We start from the raw sequence: 20,589 nt of genomic DNA on the forward strand, positions 1-20,589 counted from the left end.
ACAATCACACAAAACACACAAATCTACTAAATGTCACAAAGTTTCTGAAACCAGATCATAGCATGGATTTTTCTCTGCTGATTTTTGAGTCTGAATGTGGGATTCTGGATTGTTCCCTTCAATTTTGACCTTCTACACTTTGTTGTAGTGCTGAAAAAGCACATATAGTCTGTCGTAGTTTTCTTGAGAACATTTGACAAAAGAAGCAGACACGATGACTTGAGGTCTGTTGAAATGGAGACTTTAACTCTGTTACATAACCGATTACACAACTCATGAGATGTTTTAATGTCAGTAAAGTGACTCCAGCTGCTGAATGAATCAGAGCCGTAAAAAAAAAAAAAAAAGAGAGAATGTTAAAGTCCCCGAAACCCTCCTGAAGCAGAGTTCTTGAGTAAATGTGTCAGAGAAATGTTAAAATATCAACACATAACAGTAATAGTAAAACTGCGCTACATTTCATTATAGAAGTAGTAAGCGTGCAACAGTTAAAGACAGTCTGAGCAGGAAAGTTTACCAGCCCCACCCAAAGGATCAAATTAAAACACAGGAATCAAAGAGCACGAGTCAGAGCTCACACACTGGTGTTTAATGAGCTGCTGCCCTCTGCTGCTCACAGGAAGAAACACACTTTAACTCACATGTTCTCCTTAAAAAACAGTTCTTCTTCTCACCAGTTTCCTTAATTGGGATTTTTTCTTTTTCCCTTTCAAGAACAAAGTCTAGCAAACTATAGAACACATATGCACTTTTAAATGCTGACGTGTGCAGAATAACTGGTGTTTGCATTTTCTTTGATTAATATATATATATATATACATATATATATATATCTGTGTGTGTGTGTGTCTAGGGCATATCTCGCTGACCTAAGATTTCTTATCTGGCTTACGCATGGCAGGAAGGTGTGCATCCTCGATTTTTAAGATTATTGAATTCATTTTTCAAAATATCATTAGGACGTTTTGCGGCATTGCAGTGTTTCTGATTGGACACTTTTAGGGGAGCTCCGCCCCATTGTGTGATAGGCCTACACCTGGTCAGTAACACAATTCACTCTGAATTTCCACGCCTGACTCATCTCATCTGGAAGTCAATTTTCCTACCTACTTTTCCAATAATATTCAAATAGTTTCCAGCAAATATCAATTTTTGATGTGTATGTGCTGGATGGTGTGCGTACCTTATGAAAAGTAAGTGTTTTATGGAGTTGCAGACGTTGTAGTGTGGCATGTAATGTGCAAATTCTGTTATTCGCGATTAGCATGCTAATCGGAGATTTAGCTTTATTCACTTCTTATGTTGCATTACTATGTAATTCAGTGATGACATTCATGTTGCTTAGCGTAATGCCCATAATCTAAATTTGATATGCGATACTTACATGCAATACTTACATGCAATATAGTATATCAGCTAATTGGGTTCTTATATTGTTCTTAGGAACTTTCTTTAGAACAAATTTAAGCAAAAAACAGAAGGAGATATTGATGAATGAAACCCCAAACTAGAGCTGTTTAAAATATGATTCATGAGTCATGCAGCTTCCTTCCTAAGACATTTTAGTCAATATATAAATTAAATTAATAAAAATACATTTTTCATAAATATATGCATTCTCATGTTATTCTCTCTCCGTCTTCTGCCACACATCTCTTTATGGACACTGTCAGTCTCCTGTCCTCTGCGTGATCTTCATCATGAACACGCTTTTGTTTCCGGGCAGATTAGATCCAGCCAGCTCCGCTTCATCTGCATCAAACGTGTCCAGCTGAACCTCCTCACAGCTCAGCTTCCACCTGTGGAGCAGCACCTCTATGGACCAGTCAGCACTGAGGAGGAGGAGGAGGAGGAGGAGGAGGAGGTTAGGACTAAAGCAACCACAAATCTTAGGTTTAACCCTCTGAACCCCAGAAAACAGTTACAGGACATTTAGCTCTTTCTACATCCTCCTCTCTGTGTCCTTGTGTTTCACTGCAACATATAAAATCTATATAATCTCTAAGTCCTGCAGCTTTATGGAATCAGCACAATCAGAACAACTCAAATATGTCTTTGTGCACAATAACACAGTTAGAATGACAGAAATCAGAAAAAAAGTTGACTTTCTCTGAGAAATGATATTCTTAACTGTGATAAAACAGAATTTATATATAAACACTTTTCCAAGTGTCCTGATTGTTGTAAAAACCAGTTTTCTCCACATGTTGAAGTATTGTCATGTTTCTAGCCTCTCCTGTCCTCTCCTCTCTGCTTAAACAGATTTTAGAATATTTGTCTCGTGACCGTTGGTCTCAGCAGAATCAATCATGTCTTTAGTGTCTCTGAGGAGCAGAATTAAATGTTATTAACAGGATCTGGTTAGTGCAAACATCTGTTCAAGGACCGTCGGAAAGTTCAAACTCTGATGATACGGTCTGTTTTTACAGTTTCTTTCTATAATAAATGATGGACACTGTATTAAAGAAAACATACTTTTGGTATTGGTGGGGTTCAGACGAGTAAATGGCTTAAAATCAGAAGAAAATATTTTTAAAAACATATTTTTAAATGTGCTGTAGTTTTGCCTCACCTCCTCTCTTGGTACGTGGTCCAGAACTGAGCTGTGGGGTTTTTTCTCAGAAGAAAAGCAACAGTCAGGAGGACGTCTTCAAAGTCTGCAACAGGTCACAGAAGTTTAATGAGTCAGGTTTCTGCACATGCTACCAGGCCAAAAGTACGCAGACGTAAGAAAACCAACCCTGTGGCTCGTAGAAGACGTCCGACCCCACGATGATGTCCAGCGGTGGAAGCAGCACCAGAGCCGGGGACACTTCCCCCCAGGTGATCCCCAGCACCTCCACACCAGGGAGGCTGTTGGCTGCACAGCTGCGCCTGCAGTTCTGCAGACACTGAGGAGTCTCAGCGCTGTCCGACAGGATCACCTTCGCTCCGCACTTTGCAGCCACCACACCTGGTAGACTCACACCTGCACCCAGCTGTGGAGACAGGGACAGATCAGAGAGCTCTTCCTCCCCATCTTAATGTTCAGATAACAGATGTTGAATGAGAGGACGCTTGGAGAAGTGCTAAAACAATGAATCTTTGTTACTGAGTGAGAGCTATGCAACTGAAGCTCCTACACAGGGTTCATATATCTCCCTCTCAATGTCATAAATATAACACTAATGCATCTCCATTGTGCCCCAAGTGTAAGATAAGGGGTGTTTCCATTACAGTCGAACACCCGGAATGAGGTGGGTCTCACTCTCCGAAATGCCCCTAATTTGAATATGAGCTGTCCGGAGCGGCCGTCTGACCGTAGTTTTTTTGTCCCTGTAGAAGACCGGGGCTGTTTTTCTCCCCTTAAAAAAGCCTGGTTGGTGATTGGATAGAACACTAAGCAGGATGTGACGTAGTACTCGACGCCACAACAACATTTCTAAAATCCGGCGAAGTAGCGAGTGGTCACAAGCGACAATAAACATAAGCCCCTTTCATAGCGTGATCCCGCAAATCCTCACTATACTGCTGCCAGCTCTTCGCCTTAGGGCGTTCATAGTAATCCTGCAAAGGCGTGATATTCTGCCCTGTCATAGTGCAGTCCGGTGTCGCAGAACGAGGTACACAGTAGTACAGTGCTAATAGGCTAACAGTTAGCTCTGTAGCAGTACAGTGTGTATGTGCTGCTGCTGTAGGAGGTGTTCACTTAGCGATCTCTGTTTGTTTACAACAAGCACCGGACACAGTTAGCGAAGCTGGCTAATTCACGATCAGCGGTGGACACTTTGTGTACAGTTAGCCATGCTGCTTTGTTTATGATCAGCTGCTGACATTGTGCACAGTTACCGACGGCGGATTTGAATATGTATGTGAGCCAAATGTTGAAAACTAATACACATATATTTAAAAAAAAAAGAAAGCTCTTAGGAGGAGGAGGAGGGAGAGGAGATGAGGAGCAGGAGGAGGAAGGAGAGGAGCAGGAGGAGGGAGAGGTGCAGGAGGAGGTGGAGGGAGAGAGGAAGAGGAGCAGGAGGAGAGGGAAAGGAGGAGGAGAGCAGGAGGAGGGAGAGGAGGAGAGGAGAAGCAGGAGGAGGGACAGGAGGAGGGAGAGCAGGAGGAGAGAGGAGAGGAGGAGCAGGAGGAGGGAGAGGAGGAGATGGAGGAGGAGGGAGAGGAGGAGGACAGAGGAGAGGAAAGGAGGAGGGGAGCAGCAGGAGGAGGGAGAGAAGAAGCAGGAGGAGGAGGGAGAGGAGCAGGAGGAGGGAGAGGAGAAGCAGGAGGAGGTGGAGGGAGAGAGGAAGAGGAGCAGGAGGAGGGAGAGCAGGAGGAAAGAGAGGAGGGGAGGAGGAGAGGAAGAGGAGGAGGAGAGCAGGAGGAGGAGAAGAGAGGAGGAGGGAGATGAGGAGGAAGAGCAGAAGGAGGAGGAGGAACAGGAGGAGGAGAGAGGAGGGGGAGGAGCAGGAGGAGGAAAGAGAAGAGAAGGGGAGAGGAAGAGGAGCAGGAGGAGGAGCAGGAGGAACAGGAGTTCCTCACCTCCAGCAGTGTCTGGCCCCTGAGCTGTGCTCTGTGAGTCCAGAGGTAGTGAGCCAGCACCACGGCACAGGGCCACACGTACATGCCATACTGAGGATCAAGAACCTGACGATGGGAGAACAAAACATAACTGGCATTATTAACATTTTAACCCTATAAAGCCTGAACCATGAAATAATTGCCAGAAAATTCTAATACTTTTAAACTGGAGTGTTTATTTTACTTACTGACAAATTAAAATATAACAATAATAATAAATATCAATTTGCACATATGAATTCTAATTTGTATCATATTTGCTACATTGGATCTTTTGGTGCCGTTTGTTGCTCACAGTTTGTTTTTCTTGAAACAAAAACATATAAACATAATATTTTTAACCAATTAAAATTTGACTTTCCTTTTAACATTTCTCTCAAACATACAAAATATTTTTTTCCATATAACAACATCAAACATCTGCTGATATGAAGTTTTCATGCAGCAATGACAGATCCACCAGTGGAACCAGCAGATCATTTTTGCTACATCTGGTATTTTTGTGCACTTTGTTGCTCAGTTTGTTTATCTTCAACACATCTGCAATGCTTAGTTTTCTGCCATCTAAAAATACACACCAAAAAACCCAACTAATTATGTATTTCTTTGAACTATTCGAGAGATATCTCAATTTTACTCTAAATATACCTAATTATGTCAGTTAAACCTTTACTTAGTTTAAATGAGAAAAAATACTTTATGTTGCTTTATTTAATGCATAATGTATGAAATGCAAAAAAATGACAATTGACAAATTTTCAAATAAGTTGTCCTTAATACCTGTTGTATCAAATTTGATACACATTTTCCACACGGTTTTACTTTAAATTAAGTTATGAAGCATCAATTAATTTTACATTACATCAGTCCACTAAATACTCCCATTGAGGTATCAGTAACAATTTGAAAGTTTTGCTTATCTTAACTTTTTCAAAATTGACAAAAATATACTTTAAAAATGACAAGTGGGTCACTGATTGACTGCAGGCCCTCATGTGCATTAATTACGGATCCCTAATGAATAACCCAGGTACACATGAAGAAAAAAATTGAGTTCAAAGTCAGAATTCTGAGAATAGAGTAAGACCTCCATTTTTTTTTTCATGTGTGGCCCTAATCCTCTTTCATATAGAGGTCTCAAAAACTCGTGCATCAAATATGATACATTCGGCTTTATAGGGTTAAGGGTGCTTTGAACATCATAACCACACATTAGGAGAATGTTTCAAGACATTAAAAATGTTCTAACAGTTAAAGTCTTCAGCTACATCATCACCATGCAGGACGTTGTGTCTTCACTGTAGTCTGACTGGTTCATATATTGAGTTAATTATATTAGTTAGAACTGTATTTAGATTGATACATTTTATGCCGATTTAAAGCGAGGGGTCTAACGTGTGGAATCAAACCATGTTGTTTCTAGCAGATACAAACCACGTACATAACCATGGTTCATTTAAATGATCAAGAATTAATGGTCAGAGGCATTATATGAGTTCCAGTGTTACTTAGATCAATACATCTTGTTACTGGACGTGTGCCGAATTATAGGGATGGCTCTAATGTATCGTGCACAGTCTCTGTTTGGTCTCTTAACAGGTCTATATTTCTAAAATACACACAAATACCTTAAATTCACAGATTTTTCAGGCGTGAGCACCTTGATTCTATGACAGCACAACACGCACCCCAGACAAAAGCTATTTTATGTCATACGCTGAAGCCCGTTTTACACAGGGGCCTTTAAAGTACTGCTGTAGTTGAAGTATAATAATGTTAGTAAGGAATAATACACACCTCTGGTACGGAGACAGAAAGGGACTCCTGTGGATTTTTCTTGTCTTCAAACGTGAAAACTTTGTGTGCTATGCTGGGTGCTCCACAGTCGTCCATTGTGCGGGTTAATACCTTAAATCACATTACTTCATCGCGAGCTAATATTCCAACCCTTAAACTTCTGCTGAGAAATTCCTATAAAACACTTTTGATTGATATTTAAATCGACATTATATCGATAGCCGGTAGCCACGCTTGTGTCTATTTCCGTTTTGACCACAACAAAAGAAGGACGCTCCAACAGCCAATCAAATCAGCGTAAACGCCTGGCGGGAAGGGTTATTTTACATTCCAATCCAATCAACGTTCTGCTTCGGCCAAGGCGGTAGCCAATGAGCGTTCTGTTCCGGCAGCAGGGGCGGGCGCTATAGGTGTCAATCAGTTGCCCAAGCATTGTGTTGTCTGACAGCCAGCTAGCTCTTCTACTAGCCCTCTGAGCGGCAGGGAGGCGTTTAAAAGTGTTTTTAAAACTGTTGGTGTGTATTCAAAGAGGTGTTTAACACATTAACCGCCGCGGGGTTTCGTTGTCTAACCACGTAAAGAAGGAGAGGCTGTCAGAATAGTCGCCGGGTCCGGAGCAGGCTGGTGGATGTGTTTGTGGAGCTAGCCCCGGTTAGCTAACAGCTAGCTGAGCACACGGAGCAGGAATGAACCATAAAAGTAAGAAGAGAATTAAAGAGGCGAAGCGGAGCGCCAGGCCCGAACTGAAGGACTCACTAGACTGGATAAAACACGACTATCATGAGACTTTCGACGTGTCGCTCCGCACCGTGAAGGTAACTGTCAGAGTAGCATCCGCAGCTAGCTAAGCTAACGGGAGCTAGCCGCAGCTCATGGCAGGCGAGCAGCTCGTCACGTACACACCGAGCTGCTCTCACTCCCACTGTTCGGACTGTTTCAGGCTCTGACAGCTAGTGTTTATTACTTTATCACACAGTTAATTATTATAGCTACTTGCTGGACTTTATACAACATGTTTACATTCATGGGAACAAATGTATTTATTGTCACATGCCCATAAATGACAGAGATGGCAAAGGAAAGCTCAGTAATTCGTATTAGATAGAAAAAAATAAGCAACAAAGAGCCAGACAAAAATGAAGAAAAAGTAGATATTATATTTTTTAAAAATCAGAACTATGATGGAACACATAGAAGTATGTATGTTTTGTATTTTAGATTATTTCAAGTAGGGTTTAACCTGAACTAAGTCATACAATACTGCAAAAGTTAAAAACAGGTTCAATATATTAAAATACAGAGGTGTAACCCACAATAAAAGTGAGATATCAAATGCTTAATCATTTCAAACTAAATAATCTAATGTGTTTTTGTATCACAGAGATTAACATGAACAAATACAATGCTAAAGATTTGTTTCCATACAGTAAATACACTTTTTATTTAAAACCACAGAGCCAATCTAATCCAATCCTGAAAAAAAACATGCATATATATTAGTACAATGTTATATATTGCATATGCGTCACTATAAATGTTGTAATATATAACAGTTATCACACAGAGTCGAAGAAAAAAGAAAAGCATGCCAAAGTAAGTTTATTTACTTACTAAAATAAACATCTTTATTCAAAACTATGCAGCCAATACATTCTAATATGAGAAGAAAATATTTATAATATACAATCTTAATAATGCAGTGATTAACACTAAGACTATGGATGTAATCATGAAGTAGCAACTAATCTCTGCGTAAAAACTGGTTCATGTTTAAGTATTTTTTATTTCATGAAGTGAATCTCCACGTGGTAATAGTTATAAATACTGCAGGCAAAGTTTGAACATGAAGGACAGGTGCAGTGAGGTGTTCAGCAGGTGATAGTTGTTGTAATCTCCTTTTTTAAATAAAAGATTCCTTGTCAGAGTTTATCTGAAGTTAATGAGACACTTCAGCAGTCTGTAACTTAGGTTCAGTTCCAGCCTCCCAATAACTTCAGATAAACTTTGGAAATATTTCTGAAATGAACAAGGAGTGTGTATTTTTTGTCCTTCGTCACTTGCATTGAAAGTATTTCAAGAATGGATCAGGAGGAATAAATACAGCATGTTAAACCTGTTTCAATTATCTGCAATGAAGAACAGGAGTGTCTGCATTCTGTGGTCAGCATTTCTATCCGTCAGATAATTTATGCTGTATTAGAAGGAGACAACAAAACTAGTCGGAGCTGTAGAGTTATTAAAAGATGTAATGTCAGTGTAAACTCTCATCCTCAGTGAACTGAGCGGAGAAATATCCACAGCTGATGTGGTGTTCTGCTGTTTTCCACAGTCTGTGTGGGCGAGGCGTTTCAAAAAGAGTGAAAAGATCAGTTCGTCACAGCACTGACCTGCATATCTCCAACACACACACACACACCCTTTGCTTTGTGTCCTGATATCAGCCTCAGTTTGTGATACTTTATCTTTTCAGAAAGATTAATACGTTTCAATTTTTGAAGCCCAGAAGAATCTATCAACCCTCTGTTGTTTTCTTTGAAACATCACCAAAATACATTTTGGTTTGGTGGCAATGTTTATCATTGAAAATAACTGTAAAAACAGGCGTTATCGTCAGAGTTTGAACTTTCCAACGCATCATCAGTTAGAAAAAGTGACCAAAACTTGTGTTAAATGTTAAATTTGTGTCAGAATCTCTTTATTCTACATGTGTCATTTAGAATAAAGCGTTTGCACTAACCAAACTGACAAATATTCACTGAAAATCGGTTTACATAGAGCAGAGAGGAGAGGGCAGGAGAGGCTGGAAACATGACACTACTTCATTATGTGAAAAAAACATTTGTTTGTGACACTTGAAACTTATATTAAAATTCTGTTTTATTACAGTTTTTAAAAATTAATTTATCAGAAATTCCACTTTTCTGTATTTTCTGTCATTCTAACTGTGTTGTTCTGTTAGAGTTGTTCTGATTGTGCTGATTCCATAGAGATGCAGGACTTACAGATTTATAGAGATGTTATATGTTGCAGTAAAACGCAAGGACACGATTCAGAGGGTAAACATCATGTTGAGCTGCTCTGAAGCTACAACTCTGTTTCCGAATTCAAACAAAGGAAACTGGACATGTCCTTGCTTTAATAAATATGAGGCAGATGTCTTATGAAAAGCACACTGTGTGACTGTGTCCTGAAATCTCTGTTGCAGGACAACGTAGAGCGTGTGGACACACTGCACATCAGTCCTGAGGAATTCATCCAGCGCTTCGAGCGGCCCTACAAGCCCGTCGTCCTGCTGAACTGCCAGGAGAACTGGCCCGCTCGGGAGAAATGGACTCTGGAGCGCCTAAAACGCAAATACCGCAACCAGAAATTCAAATGCGGGGAGGACAACGACGGGTACTCTGTGAAGATGAAGATGAAGTACTACATGGAGTACCTGGAGACGACCCGGGATGACAGCCCGCTCTACATCTTCGACAGCAGCTACGGTGAACACGCCAAGCGCAAGAAGCTGCTGGAGGACTACCAAGTGCCCGTCTTCTTCAGGGACGACCTGTTCCAGTTTGCAGGAGAGAAGCGCAGACCGCCGTACAGGTTTGACCTTTATTTATTCAGGGTTGCTGCGGGGTTTTAAAGGGTAGTAAATTAAATTAGCCAAAATTGAGGCCATTGAAGGTAATGAGTAATGAAGGTAATAATGAATTACATTTTCGAACCATCCGCTAAGTGCCAGCAGCAGCACCATAACGGGAGCCCCAACTCTGTGTGTATCAACATTGCGAGCTGAGCTCCTGTTGCAAATCAATGTCGTGTTGGCATTAAAAAATATTCTGAAGGTATTAGAAAAGGTATTAAATTCAACTTAAGTATTTCTGTATATTCCCTGTTATTCTAGTTTCCCACTTTTTAAAGCTTCTCAGTGAGTGGTGGAGCTCTATACGCTGTTTCTCCGGGAGTCACACTTGTTTTCTTTTGTTTATGTCATGCATGTGTAAAGTAGGCATGGAAATATGAAAATTCCAGATATTATCCAAACAAATTATGCTTAAACTCTAAACTGCTTAATGCACAAATTCCTTAACCTTGCATGTTTTTATTGGATCACAGATGAGACCCACGTTTAGTTTTTTAGCGGACGCCTGTTTGTTGTGATCGTCTTCCAAGAGCGTCATAAACTGACCTTTTATCCTTTTTTAAGCCAGATTTTTACATCACGCTTATTTGATCTTGGTGATTTTTAACTTTTTATATATATATATATATATATATATATATATATATATATATATATATATACACACACTAGGGCTGAACGATATGGACAAAATTTCATATCTCGATATTCATGCCAGATATCTCGATATAGATACGATACAATATGACTACGGCTTTCGGTGAAAACCAAGCATTTTTCAGAAAAATAAAAACATCATAATACAAAAGAGTGCAGTTTTATTGATTAGAACTCACTGCCAGTCATCAACATTAACATAAAGTCACTCAATAATAAATAAATTAAAAAAAATTAACATTTTACTGCAGCTCCGCTTTGACAATAAATAACCAATGCAGCAGCTGGTGGAAGGTGAAACATTGAAAGTGCATTGAAGTGCAACATACGGTGCATAGTGCAGCACACGGTGGTGTTGTTTCAAGTGGTGAAACAAGTTGGTTGTGTTCCCTTGCTTCGTCGCATTTTTCGCCAAGCACGACCTGCACAACACCTCGCTCTGGTCGACATCATCCTTTCTAAATCCAAAATACCTCCAAATAATGGAGGATGATTTATGTTTTGGCACAAAATTAGATTCTGCACTGCCACCGGCCGCATTATCTTCCGCACTCATGTCACTTTTCTTTCGTTTCTTTCTTTTTGATTTCCCCGCTGTGAATGTCCTGTGTGTGTGGCTGTGTGCGTCTCAGTCTACGTCTCCCTCACTCCCACCCTCCTATGTTTGTCATTGGTTGGCTTCAGCTGTCGATCCACAGCAAGCATGAAATAAGCTTTGTGGTTGGCTGGCCGTAGTGGTGCGTTCAAGGGCAATCTTAAAAGTAATGTTTATGGTGACTGCCAGAGCTTTACATGCAGGGCGAGCACGGGGGAAATATATCGTTTATATCGCTGCTTTTCCGATATTAATATCTTGAATGTTCATATCTCGATAAAGATACGATAACGATATATCGTTCAGCCCTAATACACACACACACACACCTGTTGAAGGGTTTTAGTCATCGGACGTTTTAAAACGACCAGTTTTAAAACGACCAGTTTTAAAAAGTATGTTTAATATGGAAAGAGCAGTGTGATGATCCCCTCCCCCTCTGTGTATTGTGGCATTCTGGATTTCTCTTCCTGTGTAGGAGGAGCCACAGGAAATGCCACTCCTCCAGTCTGCAGAGGCTGGAGGAGGCTGTAGGAGCACACCTGACTCCACTCTCAATTACTGAGGTTATATAGAGGAGCTGAGGCCTCAGTTCTCTCTCTCTTCTCCTCCACAGCCTCCACCTTGGTTTGTTTAGTTGGTTTGATTATGTTGGTTTTGTTTAGTTCGTTGGTTACTTTGGCTTATACACTTGCATTTCATCACATCGCATGCATGCACACACCTCACCACTGATATACTGACTTACATAATTAAGTTTCTTTATGTTGCTTTCGGTTAATTAAATAAACATTATTTTATTATAACTTGAATACATGTGTGGTCTCCTTGTTTGTCATGATCTATGAGCTGGTTCATGACAGCAGATAAGAGCTGATATCTAGACATTCTTCTTGATGATGATTTTGGTTATTATCAAGAATGTTTCCATGACTATAGATGTAAAAATGACCAAAAAAGACACAAAATGACCAAAAGAAACAAAATGACCAAAATAGATGCAAAAAATGATACAAAATTATCAAAATAGAAACAAATGGGAAAATGTCCAGATATCAGCTCTTAAATTAAACTCTTATCAGCTATTTTTGTTGTTGCAGCCTTTTGAAAGTCATTAAAATGAACAAGAAATTGAAGAAAACAAGGTGGTCAATTCTTTTTCCCGTGACTGTATATTTAGCTGACAGCTTTAGTTACTTTTCAGGTCGAGATTTAACATAAAAACATGATCAATTTAAAGTTATTATTCTTTTTTATCAATTAAACTTGTGTAAGAGTAGATTAATATTAGACCTACACTTGCAACACTAATGTGACTTGCATCAATATTAATATTCCAATCATTCATATATATATATAAAAAGGAGAAAACATAAATATATTAGAAATCTTTCAACAGCTTGTTTATAACTACAATGTTATTATTTATTTGGCCAATATCAAAGTGAATTAAAACTAAAACCACTTAAACTAATTTTTCTGTTCAGGAATAAAGTAACTATAATTTGACTCTTAATCAAGAAATAATAATGTGCTTTACTTGTTTGTACAGTATTATTTGTAAAACAGTAAATTTGAAAATTCATGGATAATAATAATAATTATATTTCATCATTAAAAATATAGTTTGGTTTAAAGAGCTTCTACATTCTGCTGTATTTACCATTACAGAAACATAAACATGATTTTTATTTTTATATTACAAACAACCAATTAATATGAAAATGTTGGCCTCTGAAATGTATGTCATCTATATGACTCATATTCTAATTTATTGAGAAATAATTTCACTGAGAAGAACAGAATAAAACTTTCCAGGGTTGTTAATGGTCAGCCAGTCTCATTAGGAACCAGAAAAATGAAATGTTTAAGGGCCACATGCTGATCCAGCTCACCTGTTGGTCCTCTGGTCTCCTCACAGGTGGTTTGTGATGGGCCCGGCTCGCTCCGGCACCGGCATCCACATCGACCCGCTGGGCACCAGCGCCTGGAACGCCCTGGTCCAGGGACACAAGAGGTGGTGTCTGTTTCCCACCAACACACCCCGAGAGCTCATCAAGGTGACCAGAGAGGACGGGGGCAACCAGCAGGACGAGGCTATCACCTGGTTCAACGTGGTCTATCCCCGAACACAGCAGCCCACTTGGCCCCCAGAGTTCACACCCCTCGAGATCCTCCAGAGACCAGGAGAGACCGTGTTCGTGCCTGGTCAGTGAAGAAAAAACTTTATTCTAAATAATTAATCTGATAGAGGAGAAGGAGCCAGAGGGAGGTGAAGCGAGGAGTCAGAGGGAGGTGAAGAGAGAAGTCTGAGGGAGGTGAAGAGAGGAGTCGGAGGGGGTGAAGAGAGGAGTCGGAGGGAGGTCAAGAGAGGAGTCGGAGGGAGGTCAAGAGAGGAGTCGGAGGGAGGTGCAGAGAGGAGTCGGAGGGAGGTGCAGAGAAGAGTCGGAGGGAGGTGCAGAGAGGACTCGGAGGGAGGTGCAGAGAGGAGTCGGAGGGAAGTGCAGAGAGGAGTCGGAGGGAGGTGCAGAGAGGAGTTGGAGGGAGGTGCAGAGAGGAGTCGGAGGGAGGTACAGAGAGGAGTCGGAGGGAGGTGCAGACAGGAGTCGGAGGGAGGTGCAGACAGGAGTCAGAGGTGAAGAGAAGAGTTGCAGAAAGGAGTCGGAGGGAGGTGCAGAGAGGAGTCGGAGGGAGGTGAAGAGAGGATTTGCAGAGAGGAGTCGGAGGGAGGTGAAGAGAGGAGTTGCAGAGGGGAGTCGGAGGGAGGTGAAGAGAGGAGTTGCAGAGAGGAGTCGGAGGGAGGTGCAGAGAGGAGTCGGAGGGAGGTGAAGAGAGGAGTTGCAGAAAGGAGTCGGAGGGAGTTGCAGAAAGGAGTTGGAGGGAGGTGCAGAGAGGAGTCAGTGTGACCCAGATTCTCCTCCTGCTGACAGAGCGGATTAATCCAGGATTTAGACTGCACCTGTCTGGATGCAGATTAACCTCAGACACAACAACAACAACAACGTGTGTGAAACGTGTTAATGATGCTGCTGTAGTTTCATCTCCTGTAATCAGACTGACACAGATTCAACCTCAACATGTTGCACATAAACAAACAGAATACGGTGTGTTCCTCTGGTGTTAATGGTAACTAGCTGTGTGTCCGCAGGCGGGTGGTGGCACGTCGTCCTCAACCTGGACACGACCATCGCCGTCACGCAGAACTTCGCCAGCACCACAAACTTCCCCATCGTTTGGCACAAAACTGTGCGAGGGCGACCCAAACTCTCCAGGAAGTGGTACCGGTAAGGATCTAACACCACCACATCAGAGACACTGGAGAGTTTTACCATTATACACCAGACATTAGACTCATCCCAGGATATCTGCAAGTCCCTTTAAATATGAGTAAAATCTGAATTTATTCATCTTACTTTAAACTGCAGCGAAGGTTAGGACTGTCACCATAACACATTTTTTTAGAATTATATATTTTCCCAGAAACTCTCACGATAAACGATGGTATCGTTGTATCATAATAAGTAAATCCTTTACCACAGCAATGATTTTTTAAATCTCGAGAACATTAAACATTGGAATTAAAATGTGGAAAAGAAATATTAAAATATTCTAGATAAATAAAACATAAATCAATAAACTACAACCAAAACATTGCACTGAGATAAACCTTATGTATTATATTATTTTATTATCAAAATAACATATAAACAGGTGGAATGGCTGCTTTGCAAACAGTTTTTTTTTTTGGCAGTTTGTACTGCCTTTCAAATATTTGCAGCATTGCTTTAAACACAAAACAGCACAAAAAGTCACATGTAAACAACAATATATTGAGTCCAGAAAAAACTATCGTGTCCATTTTTATATATCGAATGATAAGTTGATATACTAATTATCCTGACAGGCCTGGCAAAGGCACAAAATAAACTTTTCCCCTCCTCTTAAAAATGTCTATTTACAGTTTTATTTGCTGCAGAGATCTGAAGAGACGGTCAACTTCAAAAACGCAACAAATCTCCATTTGTCTTCTTAATTTTTAATGCCTCTGTGCATGATCACATGATCTGACACTACCCTGAAGGAAGAAAATATTCACTGACAATAAGTACCAAAGCTCCGGAGGCCAGAAAATGACATTTAGGTCAGCCGGTTTGGAAAGTCTTTAACAATTCGCTTAAAATACACTACAGTATATATAATAAATATACTACACGCTAATCAATTTATCCAGAAACTGTAAAAACAGACGTAATCGTCAGTCTGAACTTTCCCACGGTCCTTGAACGTATCAACAGTTATAAAAAGTGACCAAAACTTGTGTCAGAATCTCTTTATTCTACATGTAGGATTTAAACTAAAGTGTTAGCACAAACCAGATCCTGTTTAAAACATCAAATTCTGCTCCTCAGAGACACTGTGAAGACATGATTGATTCTGCTGAGACCAACGGTCACATTACAAATATTCACTGAGAATCTGTTTACGCAGAGCAGAGAGGAGAGGACAGGAGAGGCTGTTTACACAGAGCAGAGAGGAGAGGACAGGAGAGGCTCTTTACACAGAGCAGAGAGGAGAGGACAGGAGAGGCTCTTTACACAGAGCAGAGAGGAGAGGCTGGAAACTTGACAATACTTAAATATGTACAATATGTGGAGAAAACTGTTTTTACAACATTCCGGGCACTTGGAAAAGTGTTTATGTATAAATTCTGTTTTATTCACGTTTTTAATAAATGCTGATGATTCCATAGAGCTGCAGGACTTATATATTATATATATAGATTTTATATATTTCAGTGAGCCCTGAAACCGTTGGTGTTTAAAGGGTTAATACGTAATGTGATCACAGCTTGTAAAGTTTTCTGTCATGTTTTTTTCAGAGTTAGATTCTCTCTAGTTGAGTCACTAGTTAGTTATTAACATGTGGTTCAGTGAAGCTGTGGTTGTTTGTTTCAGGATCTTGAAGCAGGAGCGTCCCGACCTGGCAGCGCTGGCCGACAAGGTGGACCTGCAGGAGTCTACGGGCATCGCTTCAGACAGCTCCAGTGACTCTTCATCATCATCATCCTCCAGCTCGTCTGACTCAGACTCTGATGTACGTACACACACACACACACACACACACACACACACACACACACACACACACACACTAATAAGACATCTGTGTTTATCTTCTCTGTTTTGTACATTTTTGAGGTACTTGTACTTTACTTCTCTGTCACTTTATTCTTCTACTCCACTACAGTAATGGAAAAAAAAATTGACTACTCTTGTTTTCTCAAATTTCTTGTTTATTTTAATGGCTGGTACAACTAAAGGTACATTTGTTTGAATATAATGATAACAACAAAAAATAGCTGATAAGAGTTCTAGACAAGAGATCTAGACATTTTCGATGGTTTTCATGATAATAACCAAAATCGTTACCATTGTTTCTATGACTGTATAATCACTCAGTACTTGGTTGGGTCTGTTTGACTTGAACTACTGTAAACTGTCTTTTCCACCATATTCTAGTATACTGAGATGATCCTGTATGTGGTGTAGATGTATGTGCAGCAGCTGGGTGACAGAGCGGCGGCGGCTGCTTATATAAACGTTGTCGCGGTGACACGTGTGGGCTTGACGCCGCCAACAGGTGGCTCCATGTGACCTCCGTCTGTAACCCGACCCACCTGAAACACTCTGAACACTTTGTCCTCCTGCAGGCGGCGTCCGGCTCTGAGGGGGACGCCATGTCCCACCGCAGGAAGAAGAGACGCACCTGTGGGACGGCGGCCAACGGAGACACCAGCGGGCAGGACGACTGCGTCAGCAAGGAGAGGAGCTCGTCCCGGTGACCTCCAACCCCCGACAGCTGCTCCCCTGCTTCTAGAGTGGGTGAATGTGTGAGGAGCCGCTGGAGACCCGTCACCACTGTGCTTTCAACCCAAATGTGTCTGTCTGGAGAGAGAGTAGAGCCACCGGGACGCTGTGGGACTCTGGGGACATTCTGCTGCTGCTGGACGACTCTCAGTGGATTTATTCACCTCAAGTTTCACAGCAGATTTAAACCTGATCACAGCTCAAAGTTATACCGCAAATCATCCTGATTTAACATAAGTCAACCAAACAAACTCACAGAGGAAACGGTCAGAGATGGAGCTCAGGTTTAAGCAGAATTTCCAGAAAATCCTTAAATAAAACCTAGATTAATGCTCATTTTGTGTGAATATTAGTGTAAAATATATAAACAGCGAGTAGAGCTGATGGCGCTAAACCACTGCAGAAGAAGAAGAAGTTAAAAGAGCTCAAAGATTGGGAAAATGATGCAAATATGATGTTTGTGTTTATATGTGAAGGTTTCAGTCATTGGAAAAACTAAAACTCAGAATAAGTTTCTACTCACGGATTTATTTTTAATCGACAGAGATTATCTTTATTTCTGATTTAAAATCTGTCAACAAAACAAACTCAGAGGAAACAGTCAGAGATGGAGCTCAAATTTAAGCAGAATTTCCAAAAAATCCTCAAAATAAAACCTAAATGTATGCTTGTTTTGTGTGAATATTAGTGTCAAATCTGCCAAAAAACATTTTGTTCCTCGTCCAATAAGAACTGATGCTCAACAATGAAAATAATCTGAAATTTAGCTCAAATGGGTGGGTGGGTGTGTGTGTGTGTGTGTGCCCTAAAAACATTCCAAATAAAAAGTTCAGATATATAGATAAATACATAAATTAATAAGATGACGTCTTACTTAATAACTTAAAAATGTGTTTTTATATAAATATATGTAAATAAATAAATAGGAGTCCACAACAAAACATTTTTTTAAATATTTAGAGTAAAAATCGCTCAAACTATATTTTATTCTGAAAACAAAGTGGCAATATGTTAATATCCGGTGGGTCTTTTATTCTGAAGCCTCTTCTTCTGTGGTGGTTGAACTGGCGCCTCCTGCTGCTGATCTTTATCAACCAACTCCTAATGATTCCACGGATGGAAACGAGCATTTTCTTCTGCAGTTTTTCTTGAAAATCTGCCTGCTGCTGATGTTTAAGATATCTGGATTATCTCGTCCTCATTGTTGTTGATCAGCTTTGTGGTTTCTGACTCTTCGCTGCTGTGAAACTTGAGTTTTCTCTCCGAGCCGTCACATCATCTGTTAGTGAAAACTCCTCACCAGATGTTGTTTCTGTATCCAGACTTTGGTGGTTTGTCCTGAGACTGTTTGGCTCTTCTCGCTGCCTTTGTGATTTAACTCCCTGCTGGAACTCAAAGTGTCCCTTTAGAGAGCGAGCCTTAAAGTAAAGAGAAGCCTGGAGCAGCAGCTTTGTGCCAAAACGCTACAGAAACAAACGATGATGGTTGAGCCGTTAGGAGTTAGTTCGGGGGGGGGGGGCTACGTTTCCCAGGATGCACTGCTGTTCCCTGAGCTCCAGCGGCTAGTGGCTGACGGTGTGTTTCAGAGGTTATTAGCATTTATTCACCAGGTTGTGCATCTTGTTCAGTGACAGCCGAGAAACTAATTACTGATTTACCGTCTTGAGTCGAATATCAACTAATGATTATTTCCTTCACTGATTAATCTGCAGATTAGAGCTGAAACGTGAGTCGACGGGCAGAAAATCAACCAGCAGACGTCCATTTAATCATTTCTACAGTGAATACGGCAACAAGAAAATATTTCTTCTTTCTGCCTCATAACAGTAAACTGAATCTTTTGAGTTTTCAAACAAAAGGAGACATTAATAGAAGTCGTCTCGACCCTGAGTCTGTTGGAAGAACGAGTGATTTCCAGTAAACAAGGGAAGATAAATACAATGATAGAAAAAATTAGTAAACAGATTTGTTGTTAGAAAGTCCACGCTGTTAATGTTTCGTTAACTTGTTTTTTTAACTAAGTTCCACTCAGTAATAACTTGTTTCTCTGTAAGTTTTCTTATGTCCCACGCTCTTGAACGCACCCTAGTTGTTCCACCACTATTGAATGCACCATAGCTGTGTGTGAATTGCCGTGCTGTGAATGTTGGTTTTCTCTCGATACAGCGGCGGATACAGTCATGGCAAAAATGATTAGACCACCCTTTTTCTTCAATTTGTTGTTCATTTTAATGCCTGGTACAACTAAAGGTACATTTGTCTGGACAAATATAATAACAAAAATCGTTCATAAGAGTTTAATTTAAAAGTTGATATCTAGCCTTGATAATAACCAAAATCATTATCAAGAAAACTGTGTGAAATGTCTAGATATTAGCTCGTAAATTAAACTCTTTGTTGTTATCATTATATTTGTCCAAACACATTTACCTTTAGTTGTACCAGGCATTAAAATGAACAAGAAATTAGAGAAAAAGGGTGGTCTAATTATTTTTTCCATGACTGTATAAATACAGCACTTATGATGTAAATTTGTTTAGGAGCAGAGACACTCTAATAGAAGTCTAAAGTTCTAATATAAATAAAAACGTAACCAAATCTACTGGGGGGAAAGTTTGAAGATGTTGTGTTTGAAAGATATGTTTTAAAATATTGCAGCAGTTTCCACTTTTACATGATGAATGATCTTAAATATGATCCAGTTATAAATCAGTTCAGTAAAACATTTGAGCTCGAAAACAAAACAAAGTTCTGAAAGCTGCCGGTCTATTAGATTAAATAACTCTCGTCTGGTTTGGTCCAAACAGATTCAGTTTACTGAGTGAGCTGGATGATGATGATGATGATGATGATGAAGAATATGATGATGATGATGATGATGATGATGATGATGATGATGCTGCTGCTGCTGCTGCTGCTGCTGGTTGATCTGCCATCCGGCTGCGTGTGTTTCTGTGTCTTTGGACTGATAAAGTGCCTATAGAGACGTGTGTGTTGGTGTGACTGGCTGTGGGAGCTCTGTGTCTTCTTCTGTGTTCTCTGTGATTTTGAGGCGCTGTGTTGGTCCGTGAGGTGGGTCACATGGTGCGCCCCCCGCAGGTCAAACGTTGAAGTGAATCTGAGGAGACGCTCATGTGATACGTTTCCTTTTTGTTGCTCAATAAAATCTTTTTCTATGATTACAAACATGTTTTTCTGTTTTCTGTGTCCCCGTGTTTCACTGCAATATAATAAAATCTCTATAATCCGTTAGTCCTGCAGCTCTGTGGAATCAGAATCAGAACAACTCCAACAGAATAACAGAAATCAGAAACTTTTATGACTTTCTCTGGTATAAACATACTTTTTAATTCGGAATAGAGACCTAAAACCCTTTAATAGTATGTTTATATATATATACATATATGTATATATATATATATATATATATATATATGTATATATACATATGTATACAAAATTATCAATTATGGACCTAAAAAGAT

General features: G+C 40.2%; 2 protein-coding genes across 2 annotated transcripts; one reads left to right on the forward strand and one right to left on the reverse strand.

Moving 5' to 3' along the window:
* Positions 1-219: 219 nt before the first annotated feature.
* mettl23 (methyltransferase 23, arginine) lies at positions 220-6,635 on the reverse strand. Its single transcript, XM_059348759.1, has 5 exons — positions 6,352-6,635; positions 4,516-4,620; positions 2,741-2,978; positions 2,573-2,657; positions 220-1,832 (listed from the first exon to the last, which is right to left on the reverse strand). The coding sequence occupies exons 1-5, from the start codon at positions 6,445-6,447 to the stop codon at positions 1,670-1,672; spliced, it is 687 nt and encodes a 228-aa protein (XP_059204742.1). The 5' UTR covers positions 6,448-6,635; the 3' UTR covers positions 220-1,669.
* Positions 6,636-6,772: 137 nt separating this feature from the next.
* jmjd6 (jumonji domain containing 6, arginine demethylase and lysine hydroxylase) lies at positions 6,773-20,290 on the forward strand. Its single transcript, XM_059348751.1, has 6 exons — positions 6,773-7,166; positions 9,557-9,945; positions 13,159-13,445; positions 14,386-14,521; positions 16,193-16,331; positions 16,948-20,290. The coding sequence occupies exons 1-6, from the start codon at positions 7,038-7,040 to the stop codon at positions 17,077-17,079; spliced, it is 1,212 nt and encodes a 403-aa protein (XP_059204734.1). The 5' UTR covers positions 6,773-7,037; the 3' UTR covers positions 17,080-20,290.
* The last annotated feature ends 299 nt before the right edge of the window (positions 20,291-20,589 follow it).

Source organism: Centropristis striata, chromosome 13 (assembly GCF_030273125.1).
Source record: "Centropristis striata isolate RG_2023a ecotype Rhode Island chromosome 13, C.striata_1.0, whole genome shotgun sequence".
NCBI classification, from domain to species: domain Eukaryota; kingdom Metazoa; phylum Chordata; class Actinopteri; order Perciformes; family Serranidae; genus Centropristis; species Centropristis striata.